This window comes from Anticarsia gemmatalis, chromosome 18 (genome assembly GCF_050436995.1).
Source record: "Anticarsia gemmatalis isolate Benzon Research Colony breed Stoneville strain chromosome 18, ilAntGemm2 primary, whole genome shotgun sequence".
Taxonomy (NCBI): Eukaryota; Metazoa; Arthropoda; class Insecta; order Lepidoptera; family Erebidae; genus Anticarsia; species Anticarsia gemmatalis.
In genome coordinates this window covers 4124904-4145604 of record NC_134762.1, presented here as the reverse complement: position 1 = coordinate 4145604, position 20701 = coordinate 4124904, and the positions used below count along the sequence as shown (strand labels likewise).

At 34.3% G+C, this 20701-nt stretch overlaps 1 protein-coding gene across 2 annotated transcripts in view; it reads right to left on the bottom strand.

Moving 5' to 3' along the window:
• Window positions 1-2391: 2391 nt before the first annotated feature.
• The window catches only part of LOC142980622 (carbonic anhydrase-related protein 10-like), a 66928-nt gene continuing 48618 nt past the window's right edge, over window positions 2392-20701 (bottom strand). Inside the window, exons 4-12 of one of the 2 annotated variants that reach the window (XM_076126109.1) lie at window positions 19326-19462; window positions 12565-12756; window positions 9258-9353; window positions 9014-9080; window positions 8495-8649; window positions 7867-8004; window positions 5538-5583; window positions 4892-4973; window positions 2392-4323 (exon numbers count right to left, since the gene is read on the bottom strand). In XM_076126109.1, the coding sequence (XP_075982224.1) occupies window positions 4278-4323; window positions 4892-4973; window positions 5538-5583; window positions 7867-8004; window positions 8495-8649; window positions 9014-9080; window positions 9258-9353; window positions 12565-12756; window positions 19326-19462 (959 nt within the window). In that variant the 3' untranslated portion in view covers window positions 2392-4277. The remainder of the gene's footprint in view (window positions 4324-4891; window positions 4974-5537; window positions 5584-7866; window positions 8005-8494; window positions 8650-9013; window positions 9081-9257; window positions 9354-12564; window positions 12757-19325; window positions 19463-20701) is intronic. The other variant, XM_076126110.1, reaches the window with a different exon arrangement.

Sequence of the window (20701 nt, the reverse complement as noted above, 5' to 3'; positions counted from 1 at the left end):
ATTGTCTCCAAGCCACTTGTTTTGTTCTACCACCGTTTACTTACATTTGAAACTTGATCTTTTGCTGATTGACATTGCGAAGATAGTTTAGTTATTGAATTGAGCTTTGAAGTGAAGCAGACTGCGTACCAATTGGTCTACTATTGCTGATTTGAGCGACATAGCTCGCGTGTAATTTTGTTTAGAGGTTGTTTTATTAAAACAAAAGTACTAATGTATGCTTTTCTTAAAGGTATCGTTATCAGAGCTGTAAAGAAAAAAAACCTGGTGAGTTTAATTAAAAGTGTTTTGAACTAAGATTTTTTAACGTAGTATTACAACTAACGACAAAGGCAAATGTGATCGTGCAAGAGTTACCGTGCCTTCTAAAACTTCCTTCACATAAAGATTAGTCACATTGAAAAAGCATCATACTCACACATCCAGCGTTAACCAAAGAACTTTAAAAACATGTTAAAGTGGTGTAATGCAGGCACCAACTCGCGGTAGACAAGTGGCGACGGTCGCACCGGAAGTTCACCCGCAAACAATATGGCCGCCGGCCACTTCCGCCCGCGGAGTTTCCGCCTTCGGTCCACCACAGACATTAATAACTTTTCAAAATGCGTAATGTTGTTTAAAAATAGATGTTCGTTTGAATTTCGTTCCGGCCGTAAGTTTTGTATGTAGTTGCGCCAGTGCAGTATTTATACTAACTTGTTTATGAATATAACCTGTAAATTATGCATTCATATTTTTTCTGTAACTGTAAATTTGTGAAAAGTGCGTTACAGAATCGATTGGGAATTACGAAATTGTTGTGCTTTTTCAAATTATTTACAATTTTGTTTGTGTCAACATTTATTTTGTTTAGAAAGATTGCCAAATATATGTATTATACCAATTACACTCTCTATCCCATAATTCTTATTTATAACAAGCACAACAATCAGGCGCAGCTAGACCGCGTTGCGAATTTTTTTGAACTTAAGATCACTCATTCCGTACACAGTATTTTTTGTCGTTTCATATTTTTCTTTAAACACAATATATAGAATTGATTTGCATGTAAAATGTTTTAACTACCGCTAAACTATAACACTAATTTGCGCTTAAACTGCGTTTATTGCGAGCAGTTATTGTATAAGTTAGTCGTGATGTTGGTAGCATTGGAGCGAAGACTTCCGGTACAGATATGGACAACGGGGACTTCCGCCGTGGAACATGTGCATTAATGACGTTGATGGTACTCTATTATGTAGTATTAGGCGAGTTATGTAATAATAAATTATTAATGGTGCGTGCATATTGACATGTTAAAATATAATTTGTTGAATATCCCTTATGGTCAGTATATGTTAATAAAGTGGTAGTGATGGTTAATATCGGTGTGTTTTTATTTGTAAAGATTACTTATTTTTGGCAGAATAATTTCGAACTTCAAAAATAAAATAAAGAAATGATCGTATGAATTAAAATGTCACAGAGACTGTGCCGTCTTAAAAAAAGGGTAAAATACACAACCTGAATTATATCTAAAATCTGTACCACATTTTGTTTTCTGTCGGTATAGATACCACCACCGACCGTAGTAGCGGTTACCGTTTTTATCATAAGTCAGCTAAGTTGAACGTTGAACTAAATAATACCCACTATACCCCGCCGCGATAACGCATTGCCTTATGGCGTAGCAGCACTACGGCGTAGCAACCGTAGCACTGCTACGGCGGTCATAGCGGGCCCCGGTTCCGGAGGAAGGGGGGGTCGCAGACAGCGGACACATCCGTCGCGCGACATATGTATGTATCGGCGGCGTTTCCTCTCTGAATGTGTCATGGCTAATCTACTGGGTACTGGTCTACGTGTGTGTTTGTGAAAGGAGGTAGTACGGGGCTTCTTGTACGGTGGATTGTAGAATTAGGTTAAAATGTAGTTCGAATAAATGTAGCTACATTTATGTCTGGTTCTTGGCAGCTTGTGTTAAAAATTAGTTTTTTTAATAGCGTGGATGGACGATAGTTGTTTATGTATGTATATGATTGCGAAGTGATTGCGTTTATATTAAAAATATTTCTGTCCACGTTACCAGTTTATGTCCTTATATTTTTTATTTGACACGTTAGGCAATGTTTATTTTTTTTTACATCAAATTAGCTTCACTATACTTAATTGGCTGTATCCTCATAAAAATATCGTGACTTTTTGGGCTTTACATGAAAATGTTAAAAAGATTTTTATTTTATCAATGATAGGGGTATAGTAGAATAAGTTTGTACTAACCGGTCGGTAAACGATTTGCGGTTTAAGCAACCGCGCTGGGCTTTTGGGCGGCTCGTATAACTTTGACACTAGGTTGACCAATAACCATACGAAAAGAAGAAGAAGTGTGGTTAATTGAAATAAAACAATATATTCGTCATAAACATTTTATTAATTAACTCATAAAGACAACACAGGCGTCTAAACTACTACATTAAATTCCATAGGTACATTACAGTTACTTATATAATCGTATAGCTATATAGTAAAATAAAAAACGAATTATATAGCCTACTCATTGTACCGGAGTTTTGATATAAACAGTATCGTATTGCGAATGATACACTATGTCTACATCTATGTATACCAACCTATAAGCTTTATATTTGTAGCTTAGTTACATGTTATGTAAAGCGTAAAAATATACCAAAGATATAAAAAAACAGCAATTTTAATTCTAAATATCATGTTCTTTTTTCCAAAATATTTTTGAAATCAACTTTTTTGGTATGTCATCTAATATATTATTTATACTACTAAACGAATACATTTTATATATCAATTTATTAATTGCATTCCCTATATATGTATAAAGCCTTATTTGTATATTCTTGCAGTAAATACACTTTACAGTGTGGACGAATTATGATACTCTTTTTAGTTATTTATTTTAAAATGAAAATTGTATATACAATTCTATATACATTTAATATTCTATACGTAACCTGTATTTATAAGGTAAGGTTAGCAAAGATATATTAGGAATTAGAAGCTTTGTTATAAGTATATTTCTTAAAGAATTAACAGTATGTTTTATGGAAAATATTGTCTACACAATTGACGATTTATAATTATAATTTTAGAACTAATTTCATCGTTTAATAGACTTCATACATCACGATTATATTATCGATAATTTGAATTGTTTAGGACGCAACAATATGGGATACCGCTCACTGGCTACTTGGCGACTTAGTGACTGCCGCGATGCTGATCGCGTTTTGCCGAAAAACGACTAAAACGCCAATCGCCGATGCTAAAAGTAGTCAGTGTGCGGCGTCCCTATGTGTTAGGTTAATACAGGGATCAAGTAACAAGAATAGTATCTACTTTGCAATTACTTTTTTTTCAAGAGTACAGTAGGATACAAGGCTACGTATTTTATACATATCTAAATATAAAGATACAGTTCTGCTTTTTTTTAGTAAGTTCCTAATTTTTGTTATATTTAAGCCAGATTTAGGTTTGATTTGAGTTCTTTTGTCTGCCCTTTTTTTGCCTGGGAGTGATGTCTGGTATAATTATTACAAAACAAATGTCAAATCTAATGTCTATTTTTATTTATATGCTGTTTGGTTACATATTTATTTACATGAGCATATTCAAACAGTCGCGACGTCAAGTTAGTATTAAAAAGCAAGTTTTAAAGCATTTCCATAGGCTGTTACGCTGTTTTACATCTAAGTTAATGATGTCTAAATCTATCGATTATACATTTATATTTACAAACAAGTACAACATTGCTTTCTATATTATATATTTCGGCCTTATTTAGAATACACGTTCGTATGTTATTTGGGTTATATATGCTATTAATTAACTAAATTTCAATTAACAACGCGGCTGAACTATTCTAAGTTAGATAATCTAATATTTTTCAGTACACTTTAAATCGCGTAATTATTTCACTCCTGTCAATATTCAACAATTTATGAAGTCATGTTTGCCCAATTTTAATGGTCTTCTTAGTCACGAGCTTTTAGTCAACCCAACTGCACACCGCATTCCGCAACTGCAGATTACGAGTTGCGACTGCAAGCCATAACTGCAAACTGCTTGTAGCGGCTGTGCAGTCTGCAGTTTTGGCTTGTAGTTTGCGGTCATCTCGAAAAATAGTTATTTAAAAGAGCTTGACAGTAGTGAAATACTTTAGTGCATAGATAAAAGTAACTTTACATCTTACTAACTAAATATTTGGTTATTGTTGTCTTCAGTAATTGTTTGTTACATAAAGTTAATTTTGTGATAGAGACATATCGTCAACGCTTCTGTACCGCAAGTTGTGTTCCTTCGGCCATTGGGTTGCTGCAAACGTAAAGTAAAGTGTTATTTATGCTGGTCATTTTCGATGTGTGTGTTCTATTTGCAAACTCACCTTACATTTATGCCTTAAGTCAAACGCTTACCATATTGGATAGACGATTAAAATGTACGGTTACAAAATTACATGCATTGTATACCTTAAAGACATAAAAATATCAAGCGTATTAACAACAATACATTGAATTTACAAGCAGAATTAGGTTAATACAACAACCACAACACATAACACACAATCACACGGGATGCACCGTTCGTCATCTAGACTGCTAATCGTACAATATATACAAATGCAAAGCAAACCAAAATATCATCATACTACCGATAGCCCATTATTAATTGAGACGTCAAGTCATACATTTATTTTACTCTGACGTACCACAAAATGATGGTATTTTAAGAACTAGAACTATTAAAAGACCAGTATTAAAGAAACCTCTTGGCAAACACTTATCTTGAAACGTCGTCTCAACAAATAATGGTATTATTTTATAACTAAAGTAGGCAACAATATCAAGTGATTATACGAACTATATTTGTGTAATGTGTATACCTAGGTTTGTGACATTTCTTTGGTTTATCGTTTCGTTTGCATGCAACACTTTTTTTGGAACGTCTCTTGCCGCGGTATCGTGCTGAAATTACATTGGAAAAGTGAAAGGAATTGACATTTTCAGGCAACGTGGTTAATATTTCGTATCAGTTAAAAGTTGTAGCTTTATTGATGGATTGGCAATTTTAATAAACATAGATGAAATTACTGCGACAGCAAAATACTGACATAATATTATAATGCATCGGGCCTTATACGCGATTGCATTATAATATTATGTGTACTAGTCGCGAGAGTTTAAAAACGTTAAAATTCTGATAGGCACTAGTACTACATTGAGTTAAATATATCAAAAAAGTATGAATTAAATTTATATTGCGGCGCTTGAATATCAAGAAAAGAATCATTCTTGCCATATAGGATACTTTTATAAAAAATCTGCTAGAATTTTCGTTTTCTTTAATAAAATGCTTATTAAAATTTCAAAAATTATTTTATAGGATTATAAAACAAATTGATACGAAACATTAAACTCTAGTTAGTGCTTTGCTAATCATAAAAGTCCATGCTCCATTCCGTACTAGGAACACGATGCATTGAGAAGAGTGCAGAAACTGTACAGTGAAAGAGATGTGAGGTTCAATACCTGTGTAGTGCATATTGCGATACATATCTGGACAGTTGTTGGCGCCCTGAAACAAAATGTCATAATTAGAAATAGTCTTATAAAATACAAGAATTGTTCAAGTCATTTTCTTTAATATTTACCCAACCTTTTTTATGTACTTATGTGAATAATTCAATTATTTAGTTGGTAAGCGGTCATTGCAGATGTTGTTTGAAGGAAGAAGACGATTGATTTGACCTCAAAATTTTTGTGTTTCTTTATTTTCAATAACATTTTTTAGCAAACTATGTCCGAATCAAATTACAAATACTAAATATACTGCTACCAATTACTAATACTAAACTGTAAAATAATTAAAAGAGCTTGTTTTTAAACAAACGATCTCTATGAAACATGAAATTATTATTAATCTGTACTATCTGCCTTAACTGAAGACAGGATACCAAAAACAGTTGTTAAATTAAAATTGGTACTGGGAATTTGATCTAAATCTGATATTGCAATAGCAACGTAAATAATTTCAAAATTGTTACATTGCTGTAGAGCATTCAAAATGAAAATTCTTTAACAGATATTCAACTACGCTTTCCATGTTTAGAACAATTTTGTGCAATCATTGAATTCATTGATTTATGTATTTGAACATGTTTTAGTTCAGTTTATTGCGAGTTAACTGTTAACTTAGTAATTTGACTTTAAGTGCCCTAAAAGCCATTATGCAAAACACTGCATAATATTTACCTAAACGTTCTCATTTCATAATCAAAAATATTTTTTGTCGACATTTTACGCGAAATATATAGCAATTTTATAGATTGCTTAACGTTTCGGCACAGGTTACACTGAACGTGAGAGTTGACCTACCATTTGCGTTACGTGATAATAAAATACTGCATACTTAAAAAAAATAAAGAGTTTTCAAAAGCTATCACATGATTTCTACATTTTAACAAACCAATCCACACTAAGACTATCTTAAATATCCCCGGACGTAAATTATTTGTCGCCCTTGAATAAGACAAGCGTCTTACACCAGGATTTGTCCACAATTTATAGCCGGCCATGCAATTTGGTTGTGTTTAAGTCGCTTGCAAGAAATTGTCGCATAAATATACACTCAATGGAGCTGTAGTGTTCCGGTAGTCGCTGCAGTTATGGATTTTCTAGGGCTTGCCGCAAATGGAATTAGTTACCGTAGATCGGAACGTTGGCGTCGAGAAAACCTCGGGTTGATTTAATCACCAAAATAAGTAAATAACTGATAAAACTAGCAATGTGGTCAACTTTACGGTATTTTGTAGTAAATGCCACTTTAAATTATTTGTTTAGTTTAAAAGAGTTTCAACAAACAAATTCCTGTTTTCGAATGTAAAAAATATATACATATAAATATATAATATACCGTGACCGTACCGTTTCATTACAACATGGTCTTTGACTAATGATCTCATTTTACTAACGATCAGCGACTGATATACCGCAATTTTTGAAACAAGACACTGGTCACAGAATTCTAGGTAAATGTTTCTTTATTTACTTCTGATACAAGAAATTGACAAAGCTTTAAGATGAGTCTATAAAACGTTTACCCTCTACCGCGAATGGGTCCATATAGGTAGTATTACAAAAAATAGGTTTTAACCGTTATACTTTGTTTATAAAAAATTACAACATACGATAGAGGGTTATTAACAAGCATGTCGGTATTATTACAATGCCTATACAAGGTCTTATAGTTAATCCTTTATACCCCAATGTGTTCGAGATTTTCGCATGAGTACACAAGTCATAACTCACTAATGTACTGGGAATTTAGTGAAACTGTGTTGGTTTTATGTGGATCTTTTCATAGGATTTCAACTAATGCCAAAATAAATATTTTACTTTCCTTTTCATATATTACAGTATCAATAAATATGTATCACAATCTCCCAGATGGACTAAAAAAGTCCATCCGGGAGATTGTGAAAATATATTAAACACGTATTTTTTTCTTTTAATAGACTTTCTTATAATTACGGCGATACATTGAGTTGAAGACTCATTCAGTTTTTTTTTATTAAAAATTACAAGGTTAATATTTTTTCAATTATGTGACTGACGGACTAATAAGAATTTCTTTTGCGACATCCCAATTTCTGCACAAAGAACTTATATCTTTTTACAAGTACTTTTACTCATAAACTAATAAAGGACACACAGTTAAACAAAAAAGTTATTGGTGGATTTCATAGATATTTTAATCGCGTAATACATACCACGATACAGCACAGTAGTAATGTAGTATGAGTCTGGAGAGATGCTCAACCACAATGATATTTTCGGAGTTCTAACAACTAACGTTTACCTGCACTCCTTGCTTGTTGAAGTTGATGTTAGTTCTGACGGTCCGATGGTGGAGAGGCTGGACGGGTCGCGCGTTATTGCCTAGAGGAGCCTTCGGGGTCAGCTGGGACCCCTGCATCAGTTGACGGAGAGCGTACATCTGCACAGAGAAGTTGGATTTATTAAAACTGTCTTTGTAGTCTAGGTATCTGACCACGAGAACTAGGGCTTGATTCACTGTGCAAGCAAATTAGTCTCAAGCTAAAGTCTCATAAGACTATTCTTAGTAGTAGCAACTCTTGGCCCGGTCATTCCATAGATGGGTGACGGCATACTGGTGTTTGAGCTGGGTGTTTCCATGCATCAGAGGGCACATAAAAAGTCGGTCCCGGTTGTTGTCAATTAAGATAACAGTTGTTAATCCATGTCAAAGGCCTCTCGGCTTGAACAACTTTGACACTAGGTTGACTACTAACCATACGACAAACAATCAAGCAAACAGTAGCAAAGATTTCGGTAATTTGTACGACTTAGCTCGATCCCTATTACATGAGATTAACTATGTAAACGGCGAAACATGAATGTATTTTATACACCTCTGCCAAGTATACACCTTCGGGTGGTGTGATGTTGTTAATTAAAAAGCATACCTCTTGTTTAGAAATATAGATGGGTTTGTTGAAGATGATCCAGACGGCCGTCTCCCAGCACCCGGGGTGTGTGGTGGAGCCTTCGTATGTGAGGTACTGCTGTGTGTTCGGCAGGAGGGAACTTAGAGGTAAGTGTTTGATTGGGAATGAGGAACCTGTAAATAAGTGGACGTTTAAGAATGGCATTTGAGGACGTTATTATGAGCAACTAATGTTTTTGGTCTCAAATTAAAATAGAAAAAAAAAACATCCTTGCTCATGTACATAGTTTCATCTCTTTTAAGTATCTAAGCGAAAAAAAATTGAAAATATAAGCCTATCATTGATCCCGGGTTTGCATTTATCTTCAGGCTTCCTTTCTCTGAAACCGGTTCATCGGTTTGCCGTGACAAACGGAGAGTTTTTTTGATTTATAGTAATTCATGTGATTGTAATGAGACTAAGAAGTTATCATCCATTTTTAACCGATATTTGAAGTTTATATTAAAGGAGAAATAAAGTTAAATAATAGTATCTTACCTCTGTAAGTAACCTTGTTAAATGCGCTAGTGATTAGCCTGAAGTCCGTATTTGTTGGCTCTCCGACCTGCATGAAACAAAAGTAGAAAAAAATCACACACTATATCATTTTTATTAACTTTGACAGTTAAGTAGAAAAGTAGAATAAAAATCACACACTTCATCATTTCTATTCATTATAAATACAAAACTCACTGCATTTAAAAACGACTAACTTCTCTAACTAAAATGTAATAGTTTTTACCTGAACCATGAGTGAGATGCCGACAATCCCCTGTGACTTGTGTTGAGCTTCGGACATGTTGTGATACAGCTCCTTGTTGAAACCGTACAACTGGATCTAAGAACAAGACAGAATTTAAAACATTGCAACAACACAATTTAATTACTTTGATCGTAATTTCAAACTTTAATCCATTCTATTGTCTCGCAGTAACAGTTGTTTGTCAAAATATGTGTCTTTTCTAAAAGATCCCTTCAGTCTATCACTCGTGCTCTTTGCAAAAGGCTCTCTGCAAGTGCAGCTAAAAGGCGTAGACTAAACTAACAACATAAATTCAGTGATTTATTCCGATCACATGACAAGACTATCGATCTCACCACTATAACATCACAGTACTCAAAATCAAAATCAAATCATTTATTCATATAGGTCAAATATTGACACTTATGATAGTCGTACAATTACTGAATCTATCTTACTTTTAAAAGGTACCAAAATATTATCAGAATTTACCAGTCTATCCCACAATAAAGTTTTTAGAATAACAAGTCAGTGTAGTCGCCGCTAGTTAAAGCCGCAGACCGCAGAGAAGTCCAATAATGAATTGAGACAGAATATTCCAAGTAATTAGTTGGCAGTCGAAACATTCTGACAGATTTAATTGGCTGAATCTATAGAGTTAGCAAAATTAGTATTCTGTACAATATTTATTGAAAAAGTAATTTAATAACTGTATTTGTGGTGTCTATGCATGAAGGTTTTATTAACTGTGTCGAGACAGTCAAGGTCTTTGGTAAATACTTATGACCGAATACTTGAACATCATTAGATTTTGGCCAACAATTTCTAGTTATATCTCATGCGTTTGAGGACGAACGCTGTATTTCGAAATGTAAAAGACACAATATCGTAGAGGGCGGAAAAAAAGAACTAAGTTTTTACACATTAAAGTTTAAATCATGGCAAATGGTGACATTTTATTGTACAAGCAAGAATAAAAATAAATTGTATTTCTATCTCAAATATGCTGACTTTTTTCATTTTAACTTCGACGCACATTGTAATAATGAGCTATCAAAATCGGTCACAGCAATAGAACATTTCACAGTATAACCCTTGTTTCATGTGAAAATGAACATATTTAACAATCTTCGGTTTAAGCTAGTTTACGTAAACAGTATATTTCAATAGCAGTGTATTACCGCGACGGTATTCAAACAATGTTTAAGAGGGTTAAAGTTGGGTAGTTCCGACCCCGGGGGCTAATAATGAGGGTTCGATCGAGTCGCTTTACGTGTTAATTTGTTAACTGATATAATTATTGCGCTTGCGGTTTTGTGGGCACAAGAGTTATATAAGTCGACCGCGTTAATTAGGCCGTTTTAATAATAATTTTTGTACTGATTTTTAGGCTGTCTTGCAGCTCTGAACGTGCTCAAACATTGTAGACGCAGGCGCATAATATAGCCTTTGTTTGATCGTGAATCTTCAGCTACGTCAATGCTAAACATCAAATTGGGTAAGTGGTCTATACGTTTAACTGTAACAGCCTTGTTAAAAAGGCAAACGGTTTTGTTTATCCTTTTAATTAAATGGCCTTAACAACACTTTAGACATTAATATGATTTCATCATTGCAATATTTTCTGAAAGGTTAATAAGCATATGACTACATTATGAAAAACAAAGGTCAACTGAGATACGTGATGGGCCCTCTGATCTACAGTCACTTGAAGTACAATTTATCGATTACCTAGATATCATCGATACTATTTTAGGGTCCTGTTTTGTGAACATACAGCCCTACCAACATTTTAAACACGTAGCGAAAGTTAAGTATCGTTTAAGCCAAGTATAAAAAAAATATATAAAACGAAACTTTCTAAAATAAAACATAAAATATCACGGTCCTGGACTTCAACAACTGTCATTTTAAAATCCCCAATGATACCCAAAGTTATTTATAGCGAAATATTCCAACATAATAGCTGGAAACGATCGCATTCGAAGTTAAGGAGCGAACTTGGGTCGTTTTGGCCCCCGCTAATAATGAACGTTTGATAACGACGTCGCGTTTTAGTGTTAATTTGTGAAGTGTTAATTTGTTATTTGTTATGGGAAGGCAATGAGGGGTTATGATAAGATGCGGTTGAGTTGTTGTTGACAGATTGTGAGGGTGACTAGTTATAACCAATTGTTATCTGTTTTAGGTAGTGTTTGTGTGGTTTTCTATGCGGTCAATTTGGACATAGTGTTGGAATATTTTAATTGTGTAGCAGCATAAGTAATGTGTTAGTTATAATGTGTGAGATTTTAACTGTGTTAGAGTGTGGGATGAGCTGTGTTACATTTTCTCGCTAATGAATTTTTCACAGGTTTTACATAAAAATCACAATAAATGTGATTTTAGCTATTCTGGCCCTTATTATACTCTCTGTTTGCGATGTCATTAGCGTTACAGTCGTATCCTAGATGATCTTTAGATATCTCTAAAAATGAGAATAAGCTACAAAGATTGCATTTAAATACTTGCATAGTATCTATCTTCAACGGAAGACGACTTTATGACCACAATGCAATACATATCTTTTAATATCTGTCTTTTAAATAAGAAATAAATATCAAAAGATCTTTACATTTAGCTTTCGATACAGTCAACAAATTGCAGCATACATTATTCCGTTACACTAGATTCCTAATAATAAATAAGGCAAGTCTGGTGCATAATTAAAAGGGAATTAATTAGAAATGGAAGACAGTGCGGTAGTTAGTCAACTATCGGAATGCCCGCATAGTTCGTGTAGTGGTCACGGCGCATAGTTAGGATTACCTGACTTTACCTATAGTGTGCTACCGATGCCTGTGTTTCGTTCAAGAGACGGCGTTGTAATGCTTTATTTAAAATGGTTGTCCTTTTAAGAAACCTTTAATTATATTTTTGCAGTTTATGTCTTTATAACGTTGTTCAAGAGCACGAATAGCAGAGTTATTCATTGTAATCGTAATGTAATTTTTAAAACAGCAACCGCTGTCAATATCTCTCTAAAATTTCTATACTTATTTTTTAGGACACATCAGAATACCGAAAAAATTGCAATGAGTTATAAGGAAAAGGACACAAACTAACAATATTTATGAAAACAGAGATCTATGTCTTCTTTTACTGCCTTTTAAAGGCATTTAGCTGTAAGAAACTTCAAATACTATTGAAAAATTACTACCAAATTTAACGGACTTTAATAAAAATCTTCAGACCCTGAACTTAAAAACTTAGCTAACCACAAAATACAGTTCAAAGGCTGTATAACTACTAAGCACTTCTCACTAACCTCTCCAGGAAACGTGTGATGATCAATCTGATGCTCCGACCCCCTGTTATCTTCCATGCCATAGTGAAAGTAGATCTCTTCAAACTGGTACCGGTAAGATAAAGGCCCCCCACTGATGTTCACTTGGTGTTTCGAGTCCTTCTCCACGCGGAAGACCAGGGATTGACCGGTGTTTTGGAGGACGCCGGAGACCTGGGAACAATAGACGAAATACAGAGTATTATTCATATTCTTTGATAAATATATTTTTTGTGTCGTACCCGTAGACAGCTGTAGTTGTTTTGTTTTTTGTTAAATGAAAAATCCAGTTCAGTGGTAGGAGTAAAAAACTTAAGGTAGGCGATTTCAGTTTAAAACCACACTATCAATGACCATCCTTCATTATTGCTTTGTCAACATCTAAAACTCATTTTTGAAGCAAATTATAGCAAAATCCCAATACTTTTCATGGCAAGTAGTATAGTAGTGCGAGTCTATGTCACTATCGACTACCGATAACCGGCTTTCTGTAGAGATTTTTGTATCAAAATCTGATCAACATTTCTAACGGGCGGCATAGGAACAATTTTTGTAATACGTTTTATGTTAAACTCTCGATACTCCATGGTAACAACTGTAAAGAATCGTGATACTGTTTCACACTACTTAGAACCTCATGTGTTTCAGTGTATTTAACTAGAATAACATGGTGATTAATGTCTGCACCCCTTTCGTACTTACACATGTGGAACTTGAGATTTATGACACCCAACCCGATAAGTTAACTTACAATAATTATGATACAGATTCGTTATATTATACAACTAGCTGACCCGCGCAACTTCGCTTGCGTTACATAAGTTAAAAAAAATCCCCGTTTTTGCAACATTTTTTACTGGTATTCTGTTCCTATCGGTAGTAGCGTGATGATAGCCTTCCTCGATAAATCGACTATCTAACACTGAAAGAATTTTTCAAAACGGACCAGTAGTTCTTGAGATCAGCGCGTTCAAACAAACAAACAAACAATCAAACAAATAAACTCTTCAGCTTTATAATATTAGTATAGATTTATTATACAATATTTAATACATTCATACGGGAGTAAGTAGAGATTAAACAAGACTAATTGATATGATCATTCGTACCCATTACTTGTTTTTTTTAGAAACTATTTGAAAGCAACTATGCTTTACATTGTTTTCTTTATTACAATATAGTGGTTAAAACGTTACGTCAAAGCAGCAATGTGAATAGTGACCATCAATTTGACGAACACTAGTTGTCAACTGAGATATGTTACACGCAAACTGATCATTTTTGTAGATAACTGTCGCCATTCATTTGAGGATCATATAAGTGGACATAAAGATACCTCACATCGATATGTAATGAAGGAATCTATGGCAAGGCTGGTGCTTGTCAGCAGTGTGTAGTTGTCAGCACTGTCTAGCCACAAAATCGATGCAAAGCCAAAAGCTTATTATTTCACTTTGACGTATAATTACAATGTTAAGTACGTTTCTACCGTATATTTATCTGTATCTGGAACTGGTAGACAAATCGATAGATAACTACTAGCATCGAAATACAATGACCCAATCGGTTTAATACAGTTTATGACATTGTACGGGTTTTACATAGAAGGTTACATCTTTGATAGTTGTTTTGAAAAGTATATACATACCAGCTGACCCGCGCAACTTCGCTTGCGACCTTAATAAGAGAGAATGGGTGAAATTTTTCCCCATTTTTGTAACATTAATTACTGGTACTCTGCTCCTTTTGGTCGTAGCGTGATGATATATAGCCTATGTCCTTTCTCGGGTATCAAAATATCTCCATACCAAATTTCATGCAAATTGGTTTAGTAGTTTAGGCGTGATTGAGTAGCAGACAGACAGACAGACAGACAGACAGAGTTACTTTCACATTTATAATATTAGTATGGATAAACTGAATATTGAACAAGAAATACTCGATCTTAAAACAAAGCCTGTTATGGGGCGAAAAGATTTGTTTGACTTATTTGTTAAAAAAATCTGCACGGATTCTGCACAAGTAGAGTAATTTCTTTATAATCTTACTATTGTCTTAATTGGTAATTTTAATTCAATGAAATGAAAATCAGCAGGGTATTCAACATTTGAAGTAAGCGCACTGTATTCCCAAACATGGTTCTTTCAACATAAAAAGGTTTCAATAGCCGTAGCTATTACAAGCGAAACAATACAATAACAATCAGACACCGAAATAATGAACACAAGTCGTGCTATCGAATGAATCACACCGTGCCCCGTGGGGGGCGTCCTATCAATCAATGGGTCACACCTTGATTAGAGCCGCGCAACTTATGCGCTTTGAGTGGAGATGATATATCGCTTGTTGACACGCGATCACTAACGCTAACGGTGTAGCGACGATGGATGTGACATTGGCTTTGATCGTGAAATAGAATGATTTTATTTCTATACTTTTGCAACTTAAGTATTTTTCGATAGAATAAGTTTATCAGCTTAATATTTTTCGAGGTATTTTTTTTAAAGACAACTCCCGCAGATTTGCTCTCGTGTCGCGGGGACTTTTACAAACATACAACCTACGGACACAAAGTACACCCAGACCCAAAACAACTATTTGTGGGTCTCACAAAATTGTTTCGTGTGGGAATCGAGCCCACGACCTCTCGACGCAACGGTCGGCACTGAGAGTCTCCGTGTCAGTTACGATAACAGTTGTTAAGCCGTTTCAAAGGTCTATCGGGTGACTTGAACGACCTTGACCTTAGGTTGACCACTAATCATACGATGAAATGAAATGAAAAAAGAAGGACATATTTCTACGTAAAGGCCGTAAAATTGTCTTTGCACTAATTGTGCTACAGCGACAGCGCAGTTGCATTGCAGTTTCATAGAGGTTACAGCTGCAACGTCGCGTCGGTTTAATGACGGACATCGTGAGGCAGTGGTTTAGGTGATCGCTACGTCACTACCATTACATTGGGTCTAGTCCTATTTTCTGCCCGTTGTCTATATTACTGTAAAAGTCCCCACAGCCCCAGAGCAATTCCGACAGTTGTCTATGACATATTCACATTGTGACAGCAGCTTTAAAATTATAATACTTCTTCTGTAGCTCGATTCTCTACTACTACCGACAACCGACCTGTGATCGAGAAATTTTGCATGAAAATGTGATCAGCGCCTCTGACGGGTATCGTAGAAAATATTTTGGCAGTACATTCTAAATGTCAAAATTTCGATAGTTAGCCGGTTGTCGGTAGTCGATAGCGGTAGATAATCAAGGTACTGTCTCAAAGCATTAGTATTGTTGCAAAGAAAGTAAGGTACAAACTAACATTTTGGCTTCAATTTCAATATGCAAAATTGAATGTGAGTGCCAATTATTTTCTGCTAACGTTCCTAACGTCAGTCTATGCGTTGTAAAAGGTCTATACTAATAGCATTAATCTATTAGGTAGAACATCCGGAGTTCATTGTGTTACTGTATGGTTATTTTAGTATCTCTACATCCTTGTTACGTTATAGGGAGTGACTCGCGTCGTAGTTCACCCTGTTTATGTAAGAGCTTCAAACATTTTAGTTTAATAAAGCGCTCTATTATCAACTGATATTTTTAACTAAGTGCAGTGTAAAATGTGTTGAAGTCGTATGTAAGATGCAATGAACTTTGGAAAAGACTTTTGTTATTATAGTTTTAACCAGGATTATTTAAAAAATATGATTTTTAATTATTTTTAGATGTAAAAATTAGTGATGTTGCATGCATGGATTGTTACTTGTTATGCAGAAAACGATTTAAATAAGCTTCGCAAATAGTTGTTATAGTTTATTTTTACTTAACAGCGTTCTTTTATCCACTTACGCATAGTATATATTTTGTATACTATTTGCATGAAAGGTTTTTATAAAGTATTATTTTTAAATTAGTGGTTATTATCCAAATATCTTTGCAGACATTAAGGTCGAAAGTTATTACAATTTTATCAAAGTACTACACTTTAAAATCTGTAAATTTCTCTCGCACTTATTTGTAAAAGTTCTTAAAGTAGGTTCTAAAAGTCTTATTATGAATCCATAAGTCTTTAAACTTCAAAAGTTGGGGTAGGTCTGATAGAACGTGACCGGGTATCAGTTTTGAAACTTCATTTATTTAGCTTATATCAATGTAATAGCTTGTTAATTACATGTTTGTAATTAAGTAGCCAATTACTGTTATTATTTACTGCAAATTTATTTACGATATTATAAACAACATTTTCGTAAATTCTCTATTTTCAATACATTACACAATGTATACATGTAACAAAAAAATTTAATGACGACTACCACATAAAGCTTATTTTTGTGTTTTAGGGATATTTAAAAACAATGGACACAAAGAACATCCAGTCCTGAAACAATTTAGTCGCACTAATATCTGTTCTGCGTGGGAATCAAATCAAAGACTTTTTGAGGAAGTGAAAGTGGCGTGCCGTCTACTGTACCTACTGTTTCACTGTACCACTGCTACAATGAAACCGACAAATATATTTTTCAAGTCGTCAGATCTATTTTAGTTTTGGCGTGTCCTCGTGAAGCTTAAAGATAAAACTAAGCTTATTATGTCAGGCGAATGTAAAACTAGGTTTACTTCTAAATATACTCTATATTTAGTCCTGCATATACTCCTAAATAGGAGCTGGATATAAACAGCACTAGCGTACTACAAAAAGCGAGTAGATAGCTCACGATAGGCTATCGCGCCCCGCATACATTACCATCGCATTGGCCGCCCATGTAATTCACTCTAAATGAATAATTCTGCACGATACCCTTACAATATTCATTAGTTACGTTATTATACGTATTATTTTATTATAGTTAAGTTAGTACTCTAACACTAGAATTATGTCGACAAAATAATATTTTAGGATCAATATTTTAATTTTTAACAACTCGACTCCCTCCGTGGCGCAGTAGTTTAGGTCACCATGCCGTGGTTTTTGTGCGATCCACAAATAATTGTTTCGGGTCTACTTGTAATTTGTGTCCGTTGTTTGTATGTTTGTAAAAGACCCCGCGACACAAGAGCAATACTTAGTGCGGAAGTTGTCTTTAAAAACAAAAAAAGAACTGTTTTTCTGACGTTAACGCATAAGCTGCTTGTCGATTTCGATAAAATTTATATTGGCGATAGTTGAAGACCCGATTAACAGACTGGCTTCTATATTAGTCAAAAATATACTCTCTGAGGAGTGAAATAAAGGGAGGTTTGTTCGCGAGCGGTGCCGCGTGCGTTAGTCAGTTGAATGTATGAACATAGTTTTATGAAAAACTTTAATGGATATTACGTGTAGCAATTATAAAGGTAACTGTTAAAGGTTTTTACATGTAAATTGTAGAATATAATTACTTTTGTGGAAAATTGATCAATATTATTAGCACGTGTTCTATGTCATGCATGTGTAATATGTGTATATATGATAAAAACTTACGGTGCAAGTAAAACGTTATGGTTTGAAGAAGGGCAGGTATGCGACTGCCATTCTTCGATATATCAGTTCGATATTAAAATTATCCTTCATTTCGTATACTTAGTACAAACCTTAGGAAAGAAAATTTTTGACCGGGTAAGTATACTTTATCTTCTGCTTAGGTATTCTCAAGAACCGTATTTGTATAATCAAAATATGAGTGTGTTTTTAGCTATCAGCAGGTTCAAGGTAGGGTTTACCTAATAGACCTCCTGATATCGCAAATCTTTTTTTATGGTTAAGGATTTTAATATTTGTTCTATGGTTCCGGATATTATCCCCTACTAATAAACAAACTAACAAAATTATTACTACGCGCTATTATCTAAGTCTTGAAAGACAGTAGGCTCGAAAATATTCTCTAGTTTTTATAACTTAATTTCAACTGAAAAAATGCCAGAAAGTTCTGGGAAAACACGAAGCTAATTTGCTTTCCTTAAGTTGTGTTGTAAATCTGGTAGTTATGCTAATGTGTTGGTACAAAAACCATGTACACTGCTATCGCGGACTTACCATGTTTTAGCATAGGATTACTTGTACAGGCACCGGCCGAGTTGATGTGGAAAAAGACTGGTTTCTGTTTTTTCACTACATACATACGTTTTTAGTTGTAGTATATTCGGTCCTTCACCGTTATTTTACTTGCTTTATAATTAACGCCTTTGAAAACATAATAAAATTTAGAAAATTAGCTACTTATAAAAATATAACATAGTCTATAATAATATAAAACTGTATCTGTAATAGCAGATTTTCCCGCTAAAAGGGTATAGATGTAAAGAATAAAAAGAAGAATTAAAAAAAATGGTTATTGTTATTTTTTGTTGATTTAATAGTTAAAAGTTGATTATAAATACGTTAACCCCTGGTTAACTATTAACTATAATAACTATTTATCTATTCTACAACGTTTAAGCTCATGAGAGTTTTAGATTATGACATGACAGTTTGAATAATTAAACTACCGCTAAATGTACCTCAGAAACCGGGCATAAGAGGACACTTTAGCTGAGCAAAATGAGTGGTGTAAGCCACTAAATCAATGAAACACTTTCTTAATAAGCTAAATCTTTGAAGTGGTACTAAAAAAAACGGGACAAGGTTGTTTATTTCGCCAAAACAACTGGTTTTGTTAGTCTGTTCTTTAAACATCGAAAAATATTTGTTCTAAAGCATGAGTAATTCAAATAGGAAAGCATCTTGTGATCAAACATTATTGCAAATAAATAATGAGTTAAAAACATACCTTATGTTTATCAAACTGAATGTCCCTCAGCCAGGGATCGAACAGCAACTTGTCGGGCTCGATGTTGACGGGGCTCTGACGTCGCCCTTTGTTGCACATGCTCCATTGAGGGTTGATCAGGCCCCAGAAACCTGGACCTGAGCAACAACACAAACAAATCAGTAGTCAATTTTCTACTACTATCGACTACCGACAACCGGCTAGCAATCGAGAAATTTGACACGAAACACTGTTAGCTAGCTCACTAGCTAGGGCCCTCTACCGGGCTCTGTAAGAACTATTTTGGCAGTACATTTTAAATGTCTACTACTACTATCGATTACCGACAACCGGCTAGCTATCGACAAATTTTACACGAAATTCTGTTTAGCGCCTCTACCGGGCTCCGTAAGAACTACTTTGTGCAGTACATTTTAAATGTCAAACTCACGATATTCGACATTACCGACTGTTTAGAATTGAGCTACAGAATTTAAAAACAAACGCCTAAATATGCATACGGTCACCTTTTTTTGTATTTTACCAAAACTATACTAGTATTATTTCAGTTGAATTTATTATTTCAGTTTCGTGGCTTGCAATTTTATATGCTTAAGCCATGGGATGAACTCAAATGCTTTTTGGCTTGACCGCTTGAACTACCCTGCACAGAATAAATAGAGGTATGGAGCAGAGTTGGTCCATGATGTAATATTATTCTATCATAGGTAGTTATATCTGTGGTGTTTGAATAGTGTTTTCTGTTTTATAAAAGCACCCTACTTGCTTGTTTAGTGGTAATTGTTAAAAATCGGTTATTGGATAATCTGAGGGCTTTCATGTATCTCAGTTAACAACTTTTTTAAAGACATTATGCTGTACATTGTTTTCTCCCTTAATTATAGAAATTAGCACGTAACGTCAAAGCAGCAATGTATTGAATAGTGACCATCAATTTGATTGTACACTAATTGTGAACTGATGCTTCATACGTTCACTTGGTATAAAGTTTTTGAAGCGTAGCCAAATAGTGGTATTCAGATATTCTTTTAACATATCTATTTTCGTAGTATAAATCTTTACAAAACAAATATCGGGGTTCACAGTAGCCTATTAAGTGCAATCGATATCCTAATTACGGGTGGAGTGTCATAAATACGATGGCAAGTGAATGTTATGATAGCGATACCATCTTAACGACTCGTTCGATAAAACTCGTTGTTTATGTTCAAGCTTGTATTCGCTTTTGTGTCAACTAGGGAATGTTCTATTTCTATTTTTAATGTTTAGTATAGTTAGGAGTGTTTTGATTCTTAAGTATAAGTCAAACCAGCACAGATTTAGCGCCAAGCTGGCAGCAATTGCAGTAGTCAATTTTCAATAATAATTTAACAAGA